The sequence below is a fragment of the Mesoplodon bidens genome (assembly GCF_964165515.1).
Source record: "Mesoplodon bidens genome assembly, chromosome: X".
Taxonomy (NCBI): domain Eukaryota; kingdom Metazoa; phylum Chordata; class Mammalia; order Artiodactyla; family Ziphiidae; genus Mesoplodon; species Mesoplodon bidens.
Window position 1 is genome coordinate 30747947 of NC_138163.1, and position 13926 is coordinate 30761872.

General features: G+C 39.8%; 1 protein-coding gene across 1 annotated transcript; it reads right to left on the bottom strand.

Annotated features, from left to right (window-relative positions):
* Nucleotides 1-5577: 5577 nt before the first annotated feature.
* On the bottom strand, nt 5578-12371 carry LOC308608794 (germ cell-less protein-like 1; the record flags this gene model as incomplete). The annotated part of the gene is made up of 2 exons (XM_081222133.1): nt 5578-6949; nt 12361-12371. 2 exons carry the CDS (start codon nt 12369-12371, stop codon nt 5578-5580), a joined length of 1383 nt encoding a protein of 460 aa, XP_081078259.1.
* Between the last annotated feature and the right edge of the window lie 1555 nt (nt 12372-13926).

Sequence of the window (13926 nt, forward strand, 5' to 3'; positions counted from 1 at the left end):
GGCTGCGGTGATGGTGACTGGGGCCGGCGGCTGGCAGCTGCGGCTCCTCCGGGGCTGGGATGGTCACAAGGCCAGCTGCGGCGGTGGGGCTGCTCAGCGCCTCGCTGGGGTCCTGCTCTTCAAATTTAAATGAAACAGTTGTCACTACATTGTCATGCAAAAACTCGCGATTTGCCCTAATGAACCATTTTCACATCTTTGCCAGTAAGGTTCTAGATATAATTTAGATTCTGCCAATGAGATGTACCAGAAAGAGACTTAGAAAGCAGAAGAGTGAAAGAAGTCGTTTGTCCTTATTACAGGAGGCAACAAGTGTTGATATTGGGTTCACCAGACATGACTAATTGTCACAGTCAGCCAGAGTCCTTCCCTCCCTGTAAGTCACATATGTTAGAGCTGCAGGGAAAGTGTGACATTTTCACTTGTTTCCTACATTGTCTTTACCAAAATTGCCGTAGTGAATCTGAAAGCTGCTGGTGCTCCACAACTGATTTCCAAGCCTCGCAATGCTTTTAAGCACTTAATAATACTTTGTATTAAATCCCTTTTCAGAAGAAATACCTAGAATGATTTTTATATCCCACATCATGTTGATATTATAGTCTCAATATTATAATGTTTGAGGAAATAACTACTTTTAACAAACATAACTAATCCAATTACATTTTCTTAGGTGAATTCTTCAATTCAGCAAGTGCATGTGCTTTTATTGTTTTTTAAAGTTCTTTTTTACCCTTGCATCAACTTATGTTAGGGCACATATCAATTACCAACAATTATTCATTGGCCATCTACAGGCATGCCTCTGAGATACTATGAGTTTGGTTCCAGATCACTACAATAAGGCAAATATTGCAATAAAGTGAGTCAAACAAATTTTTGGCTCCCAATGCATATAAAAGTTATGCTTACACTATACTATGGTCTATAAAATATGTAATAGCATTATGTGTAAAAAAAACAATGTACATACCTTAATTAAAAAGTAATGCTAGGGGGAGGGATAAATTAGGAGTTTGGGATTAAAATATACACACTACTATATATAAAATAGATAACCAACAAAGACCTACTGTATAGCACAGGGAACTCTGCTCAATATTCTTTAATAATCTATAAGGGAAAAGAATCTGAAAAAGATTAGATATAGGTATATGTATAACTGAATCACTTTGCTATACACTTGAAACTAACACAAAATTGTAAATCAACTATACTTCAATAAAAAAATAATAATGCCGTTGGAAAAATGGTGCCAACAGACTTGCTTGATGCAGGGTTGCCACAAACCTTCATTAAGTAAAAAACACTGTCTATGAAGAGTGATAAAGCAAAGTGCATTAAAACAAGGTATGCCTGTACTATCTTCTGAACACTGTGCTATGTCCTGGTGTTATAAGAATGTTGTATAACATGCTTTATGCTTACAATTTTATATTAGAAATTGTAATCCTTGGTCTTTGGCAACCAAGGCCAAAAGTGTCTTTTGTAATAAATACACTTGGATTAAGTAAAAGCTTGTCTTATTTTATCCCACACCGTAATCTGTCATAAGACTTGATTGCACTATAAACTTTACCGTTTACTTAATAAACATAATGTCCTTCTATGTACACAAATCTACATTTGTTTACAGAGTTACAAAGATGAATACAATATGGTGCATTTCCCAATGTGCTCACAATCTAGTAGTGAGGGCAGGCATAGTTATGACAAATTATAATGAGTTTAGGTTATGATGAACTCAACATAGAAGTAAAAAAAATACTACAATAGCATAAGCAAAGGGTTTTATTCTACATCAAGGGTTGAATAAACCTTGCCATATGAATAGAAATGTTGTCTGCCCCTAATTTGAATTCGATCAAGGCTGAAGAGGAAGAAGGACATTTTGGACAAACAGAACAGCTAGAAAATGATATAAATGCATCAAAATAAACTATTAGGTAATCAAAAATATTTCATGATATTGGTGTATACATTGCATGCTATCAGGATGAGTTTGAATTTTATTCTCTAAGCAATCAAGAGCCAACAGAAGAGAGCTAGCAGTGGAGAACATGATCAAAGTTGGATTTAGAGAGAATTTCAGTGGTACTGGGAATTCTGGAATAGAGGGGAGAATAATAGGTGTCCTGAAAATACCAATGTCCTTCTTTTGCTTTGTCTTTAATGCCTATTTTGCAAAGGTGACTTGCCTCATCGGCATAACTGCTGTAGTGTAACTGCCTGATATTAAGCTTTTTGATTGTAACATAAGTGTCTGATATTAAGCTTTTGTTTGCCGAGGCATCCATTTCAAAGACATCCATCTCGAATAAACATTGCCAGCTGTATGACACAACTCAGCTAAGTAAAAAACCAGGCTGCCCCACACATGAGGTTTCCCTTTTAGAAAACCCTGAGTAACCTAGGTTTACTGAGGGTGACCTTGCTTTTTCCTTCCTGTGCTCTAATTCCCACTCTTATGCTTTAAATTCTCTAATAAAGAGTGAACCTGTGAGGGCTTAGGCACCCCTCTTTTGGACCGTGATAAGGGCAGAGCCCCAGGTTGGCGCTCTCTCTCTCTCTTTCATTCTCTGCTCATGACTTTGCTGTGTAGCCCTTGGGTGTGCCACGTACCCTCCAGGACCTGTGAGTAATAGATCTTTTTTTTCCCCACCAAGTTCCTTGATGGATTTTTGCTGATGTGCATCTTGCAGTCATAATAAGAACCACAAGGGCCTGTCCAGCCACAACACTGGCTTTGGCTGGGAAAGTATCTGTGGGCCCAGGTGAGTACATTAGAAATTCCTAGCCAATAGTATCGCTATTGGTAGGCTGAGAGTGACACAAAACAATTGGCTTATAACAAAAATGAGGTACTTAACAACTGAAGTTCCTCAGACAAGGGTCCAAAGCCAGTCTTTCAAAAATAATATTTTTTTTGAATTGTGCTATATATAATGAGAAATATTAATGTATGACTTTATGAGCTCATACATGGTTAGTTACCTTAGTTTATTATAGTTTCAGTTTTTTTTTCAAAAAAGCAAGCCCATAATTTGTATAATTGGTCTAAATTCTATCCATTGTACACTTTGTCTAATGATACCATTGATCAATGTACTCTTTTTGAATAAATTCGTCCTATTATTGAATCCCCAATAAGCAGTAAGAACTGAGAAATCTTTCAACCTGAAGTGGAGCATTAGAGATAGGGTCTCAAACCTAAAGTAGTTTATGACAGACCATTTTAAATTTAAGAAAAGCAATGTAAAAGTGTATACACTATCATCTAGTCCAGTAAAAGCTAGCTCATTACCTACATTTCGCCAATTTTTCAAGGACAAATATAACTTCTCTGATTTTTTTTTCCTCATTATTCTTTCTTTTGCTCTCTCTTTTGTCATTGAACACATTTTTGCTGGAGCCCAAGGGACAAAAAGTGCATTTTAAAGTCAAATATATAAGCTGTAATTAGGCTCAGGACCTGATTTTTTTAGTGAAAAAATTGAGGTCACATTATAGTTCAGATTTGTCCTTATGGATAAAGATGTGAAGATCACATCTTATTAAGTCTTGTGCTTCTTTTGGTTGCATTCAAGAAACAAACAAAAAATTCAATTATTTAATCATTATATCTTTTTCTTAGTGGAGTAATGGAATCATCATATTATTTCTGTTTTTATTATTCATCTTCCTGTGCTCTATTATTACTGATAGAATGACAAGGTTAAAAATAATGCCTTTTGTTCAGTACTTCTGAGTGTCTTTGAATGCCATACTTTTGAACCAAACTAAACATTATTCTTAACATTTATTATATTTCAAAACCAGGAAAGATACTCATAGGGAAATATTTAAAGAGTTCTACTTTCTCAAATTCCCCTTGGATTGACTAGTGAATAAAAAAACCATGTTCTTGACTCACTGGGTTTTAATTCACCATCGGAGTTATCTCCAGAGAACTGGATTTCTACATCTAGGGAGACCCTTCTTGCTTGTCATTCTTAATTGAGAGCAGCAGCCCAAGTAACACAACAGTACAAAGACCATCAGTAAAAATGTCACATCAAAATGAATTAAAGTAAATGGATTTGCTAGCTATCAGTGTGTCTGTCAGGACATTACCAATCTTGACTCTCACATATCATATGTATGAACTGTTTATCATGGTTGATTTTTCCTGCTGCAGTGTGTACACTAACAATTATAGCAATTGCCTACACAATGTAAAATCAGTTGGCATAAAGCTATAATAAAAATTGTGTGATACTACTGCAAGTATGAGCATACAGATTAATTGAACAAAACAGCAATTATAGAAGGACAAAGAGAAGTTAGTTATTTAGGATATGACAAATAGAGCATATCAAATTGGAATGAAGAAGAGTTACTATTCAGTCAAGTATCTTAGGATGAATAGTGATTTAGGAAACACATATATAATTTCTATAACTACATCTATATGTTTTTTACTTCAATAGATACTATATGGACTAAAGCAGTGGTTTAAAGCCAGGAGATATATGTCAGAATAATTTTTTCAGCTCTCTCAAAATATACATCACAGCTGGTTCACTTGAAAAAAATGGGACAAACTAAACTATCAAAACTAGAAGATGTTATTTATTGGTACATCAAATCAAAAGACTATTAATGGAAGAGATATAAGGATAACATCTAATTTTATTGACATGAAAACATCATAATATAATATTGAGAAAATTGACCAGGATACAGAATTGCATGCATAGTATGCCAGGGGTGGGGAGTAAAAGAGAGAGAAGGATTGGAGAAAATACACCACAAAACAATAATGATTATCCCCGGATATTGGAATTAAAATAGATTTTTCCTATTTTATTTACTCTGTTACCTTTGCTTATCTGTATTTTCAAATTTTTCTTCCCTTAGCACATATTACTTTTACATTAATAATATTATCAAAGTCAGAAAAAAGACTGAGTTATATATATTATATATAATAAGTATATATAAATAATGCATTATATATTATATATAATTTATAATTTCTGTATTATATATTATAGTTTATATTCTGTATTATACATGATAATTTCTATATTATATTATATAACTGATATCTTATAATTTCTGTATTGTATGTAATATATATAATTTCTATAACCAGTTCTATTTCACCTAACGTAATTATTATTATTATTATTATTTTTTACTTTAACATTCATTTAATCAAACTAAAGGAAACACATATATTAAGAGAGTTTCACTAAGAGTACTAGAGTAGGTAGGCTCACAGTTTCTCTCTAACGTCAATAGCTCTTTGTCTTCACAGAAATGATGGGCAGGGCGGGGGGTGGTGTCGATGGATCCTAAACCAGGAGGACAGGTTGCCACGTTAACAGCCCAAATGAATTCTCGAGGAGTTTGGGGGGCTTCAAAATTTGTCCTCTTCATATGCTCATGTAAACAATCTCAAGTATTAGGAGCTACAGTTCAACAAAGCCTCTGATAGAATTGGTTACAAGAGATGGGCAAGCCTGGTTGGTCCCACAGAAGGAGCTGGCATCTGGACCAAGCTGGTCGTCCCTGACCCCAGGAAAGAGCTGCTCAGTTCTCTGAGCTTCTTTGCAGGGGCAAACGCCCCCCTCGGTGGAGGTACAGGAAGTTACAGGCCACATACATGGGGAAAACCACGTCTTGGTTTTCCAGGTTCATTATCTCTAGCTCTTTATTCTGTCTCAGGGAAAGCATCTGGTATTCTGTGTCCTTCCTGAAAACGGCTCTCCCATCCATGTCCAAGGAGAACAGGCGCAGGTGAAACACGACCTTTCTCTGCCCGAGTAGGCTGACCCCGAGGCTGCGGGACTTTTTCCATGCACTGCACTGGAAAATGATGCGCTGGTTGGCGTAGCACAGCACCAGGTCCCAGCTGAATTTGAAGCCTTCCCACCGCCAGCTGCACAGCTCGTCCCTGTGGAGCTGGCTCCCGCACCGCATGCTTCTCCCCTGGGGGTCGGACACGTAGACGCCCACGGGCCGGACAGTTCTGGTCTGCTCAGCCCGGAGGGGTGCAAGCCAATGCTCACTGTACAAGGGACACAACCAAGAGGGAGGGATCATCACATCCTGGTGGATGACGTGTGCTGACATCGGGTCGCACATTATGTAGGCAAGCCGCAGCTGCTGGAACACTGGCACGAAGGCTCTGCCCTGCTCGGTCTCCAGGAAAGGGGTGCCCTCTGAATCCCTCCTGGACCTGGCAAACCATGAGTTGGTGTCAGGCAATAGGGCACTGCGCGCGCCCCTCCATGTCGGCTGCAGCTGCAAGAACATCCACATTTTCAGCATGGTGTACACGTTCATCTCCACCCCCATCACAAAGAGCCGTGAAGAGGCAACGACCTCTTTCATGAGATCCAGGCTGACTTCTCGCAATAGCCCCTCACTACACAGGGTCATCATGTTGTCCAGCAGCCACTGAAGACACCTGGTCCTGATGGTCTGGAGTCCGTAGCTTTCAGCAGAGTAGTAGTAGCTGCACACGGTCTGGGCACTGACAGTCTCCTTCATGACCTCCCCACACCGCTGAATCACCTCGTCCAGCTGCAGCATGCTGGCTGTGGCCAGGATGGCGATGACTCGACTGGGTGGGATGAGAATGGAGCCTCGGTACAGGGAACCTAAAGCCTCGTTCAGTGCCTCGCGATCAATGTTCTCGTCAGGCATCTCTAATTCTATAGTATCCATGTTTGTCTCCTGCCAAGCGCCACTGAACATGCTAGCAAAGAACCCTGACTGGCACAAGTAGACCCTATGCAAGTTCCACTCCTCCCCCAGTGCGCAGATCCGCACGTCGCTCTCTTCTCCTCTCAGGAAGAGTGCCTCATAAATGGACCCTGAATGATCTTTAGCATGTTTCCGGCGGGGCTCTTTTGTGACCGGCCCCCCTGGGCCTCTCTTCCACTTGTGGCTCCCCTGACTGTCGGCAGGTCTGGCCTCTTCACTCTCCTTCCCTTCCTCTTTCTCTGCCACTACTGCCTCCTTAGCCTCCTCCTCCCCACCAGTGGCACCTGGCTCCTCTGGGGCACGCCCCCACCAGTGCCATGGCATCCGACTGCTTCGTGCTCCCATGGCCTATACCTCAGTGGTGCAGAGGACAAACTTCCTCTCCAGGTGCCGTTGCCACGGGCACGAGCTCAGACCAGAATGCTGCTGCGTACTATGACGTTTGCTCTAAGGGTCTCACGAGAGGACACCACGCTAAGCCACACCCGCTAGGCCCCACCCGCCAGATAAGGGCACTCCATACCAGGGATTCCACTCTGTTTATCTTTCCCTCCTGGGATGATTGCTCTCAGGCTCCCTTCATAGGATCAGGGTGGAACAGAGGGCTTTGTGTGTGAATTTTCCCCATTAATTTCAAGAACACAATTCGTTCTTCCCCATCTAAAACAGTTAGTGATTATTCCTTTATGGAGAATTACATCTTGGTCCCAGCTCTGTCCTCTAGGCACCTTAATTTCCATAATTAACTTCCTATTTATTTATTTGTAATTAATTAATTAATTTCTATTAGTTCCTGCTTTATAACAAAGTGAATTAGTTATACATATACATCTGTTCCCATATCCCTTCCCTCTTGGGTCTCCCTCCCTCCCACCCTCCCTATCCCACCCCTCCAGGCGGTCACAAAGCACCCAGCTGATCTCCCTGTGCTATGCGGCTGCTTCCCATTAGCTATCTACCTTACATTTGATAGTGTATATATGTCCATGCCTCTCACGCGCTTTGTCACAGCTTACGCTACCCCCTCCCCATATCCTCAAGTCCATTCTCAAGTACGTCTGTGTTTTTATTCCTGTTTTACCCCTAGGTTCTTCATGACATTTTTTTTCTTAAATTCCATATATATGTGTTAGCATATGGTATGTGTCTTTCTCTTTCTGACTTACTTCACTCTGTATGACAGACTCTAGGTCTATCCACATCATTACAAATAACTCAATTTCATTGCTTTTTATGGCTGAGTAATATTCCATTGTATATATGTGCCACATCTTCTTTATCCATTCATCTGATGATGGACACTTAGGTTGTTTCCATCTCTGGGCTATTGTTAATAGAGCTGCAATGAACATTTTGGTACATGACTCTTTTTGAATTACGGTTTTCTCAGGGTATATGCCCAGTAGTGGGATTGCTGGGTCATATGGTAGTTCTATTTGTAGTTTTTTAAGGAACCTCCATACCGTTCTCCATAGTGGCTGTACCAATTCACATTCCCACCAGCAGTGCAAGAGTGTTCCCTTTTCTCCACACACTCTCCAGCATTTATTGTTTCTAGATTTTTTGATGATGGCCATTCTGACTGGTGTGAGATGATATCACATTGTAGTTTTGATTTGCATTTCTGTAATGATTAATGATGTTGAGCGTTCTTTCATGTGTTTGTTGGCAGTCTGTATATCTTCTTTGGAGAAATGCCTATTTAGGTCTTCTGCCCATTTTTGGATTTGGTTGTTTGTTTTTTTGCTATTGAGCTGCATGAGCTGCTTATAAATTTTGGAGATTAATCCTTTGTCAGTTGCTTCATTTGCAAATATTTTCTCCCTTTCTGAGGGTTGTCTTTTGGTCTTGTTTATGGTTTCCTTTGCTGTGCAAAAGCTTTGAAGTTTCATTAGGTCCCATTTGTTTATTTTTATTTTCATTTCTCTAGGAGGTGGGTCCAAAAGGATCTTGCTGTGATTTATGTCATAGAGTGTTCTGCCTATGTTTTCCTCTGAGAGTTTGATAGTGCCTAGCCTTACATTTAGGTCTTTAATCCATTTTGAGCTTACTTTTGTGTATGGTGTTAGGGAGTGTTCTAATCTCATACTTTTACATATACCTGTCCAGTTTTCCCAGCACCACTTATTGAAGAGGCTGTCCTTGCTCCACTGTATATTCCTGCCTCCTTTATCAGAGGTAAGGTGACCATATGTGCGTGGGTTTATCTCTGGGCTTTCTATCCTGTTCCATTAATTTATATTTCTGTTTATGTGCCAGTACCATACTGTCTTGATTACTGTAGCTTTGTAGTATAGACTGAAGTCAGGGAACATGATTCCTCCAGCTCCGTTTTTTGTCCTCAAGATTGCTTTTGCTATTCGGGGTCTTTTGTTTTTCAAAAAAATTTTGAAATTTTTTGTTCTATTTCTGTGAAAAATGTCAGTGGTAGTTTGATAGGGATTGCATTGAATCTGTAGATTGCTTTGGGTAGTAGAATCATTTTCACAATATTGATTCTTCCAGTCCAGGAACATGGTATATCTCTCCATCAATTTGTATCACCTTTAATTTCTTTCATCAGTGTCTTATAATTTTCTGCATACAGGTCTTTTGTCTCCTTAGGTAGGTTTATTCCTAGGTATTTTATTCTTTTTGTTGCAATGGTGAATGGGAGTGTTTTCTTGATTTCACTTTCAGATTTTTCATCACTAGTGTACAGGAATGCCAGAGATTTCTGTGCATTACTTTTGTATCCTGCTGCTTTACCAAATTCATTGATTAGCTCTAGTAGTTTTCTGGTAGCATCTTCAGGATTCTCTATGTATAGTACCATGTCATCTGCAAACAGTGACAGCTTTACTTCTTCTTTTCTGATTTCGATTCCTTTTATTTCCTTTTCTTCTCTGATTCCTGTGGCTAAAACTTCCAAAACTATGTTTAATAACAGTGGTGAGAATGGGCAGCCTTGTCTTGTTCCTGATCTTAGTGGAAATGGTTTCAGTTTTTCACCATTGAGGACGATGTTGGCTGTGGGTTTGTCATATATGGCCTTTATTATGTTGAGGAAAGTTCCCTCTATGCCTACTTTCTGCAGGGATTTTATCATAAATGGGTGTTGAATTTTGTCGAAAGCTTTCTCTGCATCTATTGAGATGATCATATGGTTTTTCTCCTTCAATTTGTTAATAGGCTGTATCACATTGATTGATTTGTGTATATTGAAGAATCCTTGCATTCCTGGGATAAACCCCACTTGATCATGGTGTATGATCCTTTTATTGTGCTGTTGGATTCTGTTTGCTAGTATTTTGTTGAGGATTTTTGCATCTATGTTCATCAGTGATATTAGCCTGTAGTTTTCTTTCTTTGTGACATCCTTGTCTGGTTTTGGTATCAAGGTGATTGTGGCCTCGTAGAGTGAGTTTGGGAGTGTTCCTCCCTCTGCTATATTTTGGAAGAGTTTGAGAAGGATAGGTGTTAGCTCTTCTCTAAATGTTTGATAGAATTCGCCTGTGAAGCCCTCTGGTCCTGGGCTTTTCTTTGTTGGAAGACTTTTTATCACGGTTTCAATATCAGTGCTTGTGATTGGTCTGTTCATATTTTCTATTTCTTCCTGATTCAGTCTTGGCAGGTTGTGCATTTCTAAGAATTTGTCCATTTCTTCCAGGTTGTCCATTTTATTGGCATAGAGTTGCTTGTAGTAATCTCTCATGATCTTTTGTATTTCTGCAGTGTCAGTTGTTACTTCTCCTTTTTCATTTTTAATTCTATTGATTTGAGTCTTCTCCCTTTTTTTCTTGATGAGTCTGTGTAATGGTTTATCAATTTTGTTTTCTTTGTGGTGGACAGGTCCACGTCTCTTGGTGTGTTTTGGCGTCTCTGTGACCTAATTATGATTTTAGGCAGCTTCTCTGCTAACGGGTGGCATTGTGTTCCTGTCTTGCTAGTTGTTTTGCATAGGGTGTCCAGCACTGTAGCTTGCTGGTCGTTGACTGAAGCTGGGTGCTGGTGTTGAGATGGAGCAAGAAAGAAAGAACTAGTAGAAGTAGAAAGACAGAAAGAAATAAGGAAAGAAAGAAAGAAAGGAGGGAGGGAGGAAAGAGGGAAGGTAGGGAAAAAAGAAGGAGAGAAGATAAAGTATGATAACATATAATAGAGTTATTAAAATAAAAAAAATAATTATTAAAAAAATTTTAAAAAGAAACACAAAAAAAAACACACAAAAAATGGATGGATAGAATCCTGGGACAAATGGTGGAAGTAAAGCTATACAGACAAAATCTCATACAGAAGCATACACATACACATTCACAAAAAGAGGAAAAGGGGAAAAAATCATAAATCTTGCTCTCTAAGTCCACCTCCTCAATTTGGGATGATTCATTATAAAAAGAGGAAAAGGAGAGAAAATCATAAATCTTGTTCTCGAAGTCTACCTCCTCAATTTGGGATGATTTGTTGTCTATTCATGTATTCCACAGATGCAGGGTACATCAAGTTGATTGTGGAGCTTTAATCCGCTGCTTCTTAGACTGCTGCGAGAGATTTCCCTTTCTCTTCTTTATTCTCACAGCTCCTGGGTCTCAGCTTTGGATTTGGCCCCGCCTTTGCATGTAGGTCGCCGGAGGGTGTCTGTTCTTCGCTCAGAACGGATGGGGTTAAAGGAGCAGCTGCTTTGGGGACTCTGGCTCACTCAGGCTGGGAGGAGGTAGGGGTACAGAGTGTGGGGCGGGCCTGCAGCGGCAGAGGCCGGCGTGATGTTGCACCAGCCCGAGGCGCGCCGTGCACTCTCCCGGGGAAGCCATCCCTGGATCCCGGGACCCCAGCAGTGGCGGGCTGCACAGGCTCCTCGGAAAGGGGGTGTGGACAGTGACCTGCACTCTCACACAGGCCTCTTGTCGGCAGCAGCAGCAGCCCCAGCATCCCATGCCCGTCTCTGGGGTCCAAGCTTTTAGCCACGGTTCGCGCCCGTCTCTGGAGCTCCTTTAAGCAACGCTCTTAATCCCCTCTCCTCGCAGGCACCAGGAAACAAAGAGGGAAGAAAAAGTCTCTTGACTCTTCGGCAGGTCCAGACTTTTTCCCGGACTCCCTCCTGGCTAGCCGTGGTGCACTAACCTCTTCAGGCTGTGTTCACGCCGCCAACCCCAGTCCTCTCCCTGCGCTCCGACCGAAACCCGAAACCCGAGCCTCAGTTCCCCGCCCCGCCCGCCCCGGCGGCCGAGCAGACAAACCTCTCGGGCTGGTGAGTGCCCGTCGGCACCGATCCTCTGTGCGGGAATCTCTCCACTTTGCCCTCTGCACCCCTGTGGCTGCACTCTCCTCCATGGCTCTGAAGCTTCCCCCCTCCACCACCCGCAGTCTCTGCCCACTAAGGGGCTTCCTAGTGTATGGAAACCTTTGCTCCTACACGGCTCCCTCCCACTGGTGCAGGTCCCGTCCCTATCCTTTTGTCTTTGTTTATTCTTTTTTCTTTTGCCCTACCTAGGTACGCGGGGAGTTTCTTGCCTTTTGGGGGGTCTGAGGTCTTCTGCCAGCGTTCAGTATGTGTTCTGTAGGAGTTGTTCCACGTGTAGATGAATTTCTGGTGTATCTGTGGGGAGGAAGGTGAGCTCCGTGTCTTACTCTTCCGTCATCTTCCGAGATATTTATCCTAACATAATTATTTTTACTTACCTTTCTTTTTACTGTGTCACCATGATATAAATACAACCTGTTGAAAAGTGAAAATTGAAAAATCCAGTCAACTGTGTCTCTTTTCCACACATTTCCTTCTGTGAACAGAATTAACTGAAAGATTGGATGACTTATAGAAATAATGATATAATACATTGAACAGTAAATGAAAAATATATCTGTCAAACTATAATCATCATAGTATTTTAGAATTGCAAAAAACTTTAGAAATCAGATAATATAATTCTGTCTTCCTGGAAATGAGATAAATGAGTAATCAGTAGTTTTTTTTAAACATAATGTGGATATTGAACATGTATTTCTCAGAAGACTGCATAGGAAAAAAATGGAAGCAACGACAATGAAAGCATACAAATTAAGAAGCAAAACGATGAAACACCACTTACAATGTTGTGGTAATTCTTTCCAGGACTGTGTAATTTTGGATTAAACTAAATTGTCCCTTTAGAGAAGAGGTAAAAATCAGACCTAAGGAATTGTTGTTTTCAAAAGGAAAGGCTGATCATCTTGTTCTCCATGGCTTCTCCTCATTCTTAAACTTGTAAAAAAATTTCTGAACCTCATAGAAAATCTCTCTTCATTAGTAAGGTGGTCAGCTTTCCAACAAATTAAATCTTCAAGTAATGCACCTGTAACAAAGGCAATGGGAAAAAAGATCCACAACTTCCAAAATCTTGTCACAATTGGAAGACTGTAGCCCACAAAATAGAAAGGAGCGCATTTGTGTGAGACAATAGATTGAAATTTCAATCAGGCAATAGACTGAAAGCAGAATCACCATGATGATACCAAAGGCATGCAGAAATAGAATATATAGTACAACCAATATAAAAATTTTTGTTGTTATAAAACTATTGTCTATTACCCCCAAAATTGTTTGCATCCATTTTAGTAACCAAAATGTATGATTATTTTAAAAATTTACTTATACCTGATTTATATTCTCACTAGAACTTCTTCCATATTATAACTTCTCCATTATTTTGTTTCCTCTCTCAGTAAATAGATTTATGTCTTTAATTAATTTTTATTTTCAAGATAAGTAGATAGCTTATTTTCAAATTCCTTACAGATTCAGGCTTGATTTCTGTTGTCTTCATTCATTAAAACAACTTGGTTGGTAGAACTGCTTGTGTTCCACATTTTATCTGCTGAGATTCTCGGAATATTTCTTTCTTTACGACTTGAACAGAATGTTGCCAAAGAATAAATCTGAGGACAGCTTGATTCTTATGTTTTTCTGTTTGTATGAAGCAACTTGCTTTTCAGGTCTCAGTTCATAAACAATTATTTTGTAAATATTTGAAATATTTTATTTTGCCAGGATGTGTCCGTATTTGGGCTATTTTCCTTTGAGTCCATGGGCGTATGGTGATTGTGTGGGCATACATACCCACATACCTGTGTAAAATTTCTCAAATAAATATATCTTTTCCAAAGACATTAACAATATTTTTGAAATTGTTTTTTTAAAACAGTATGAAGAAGAAAAAA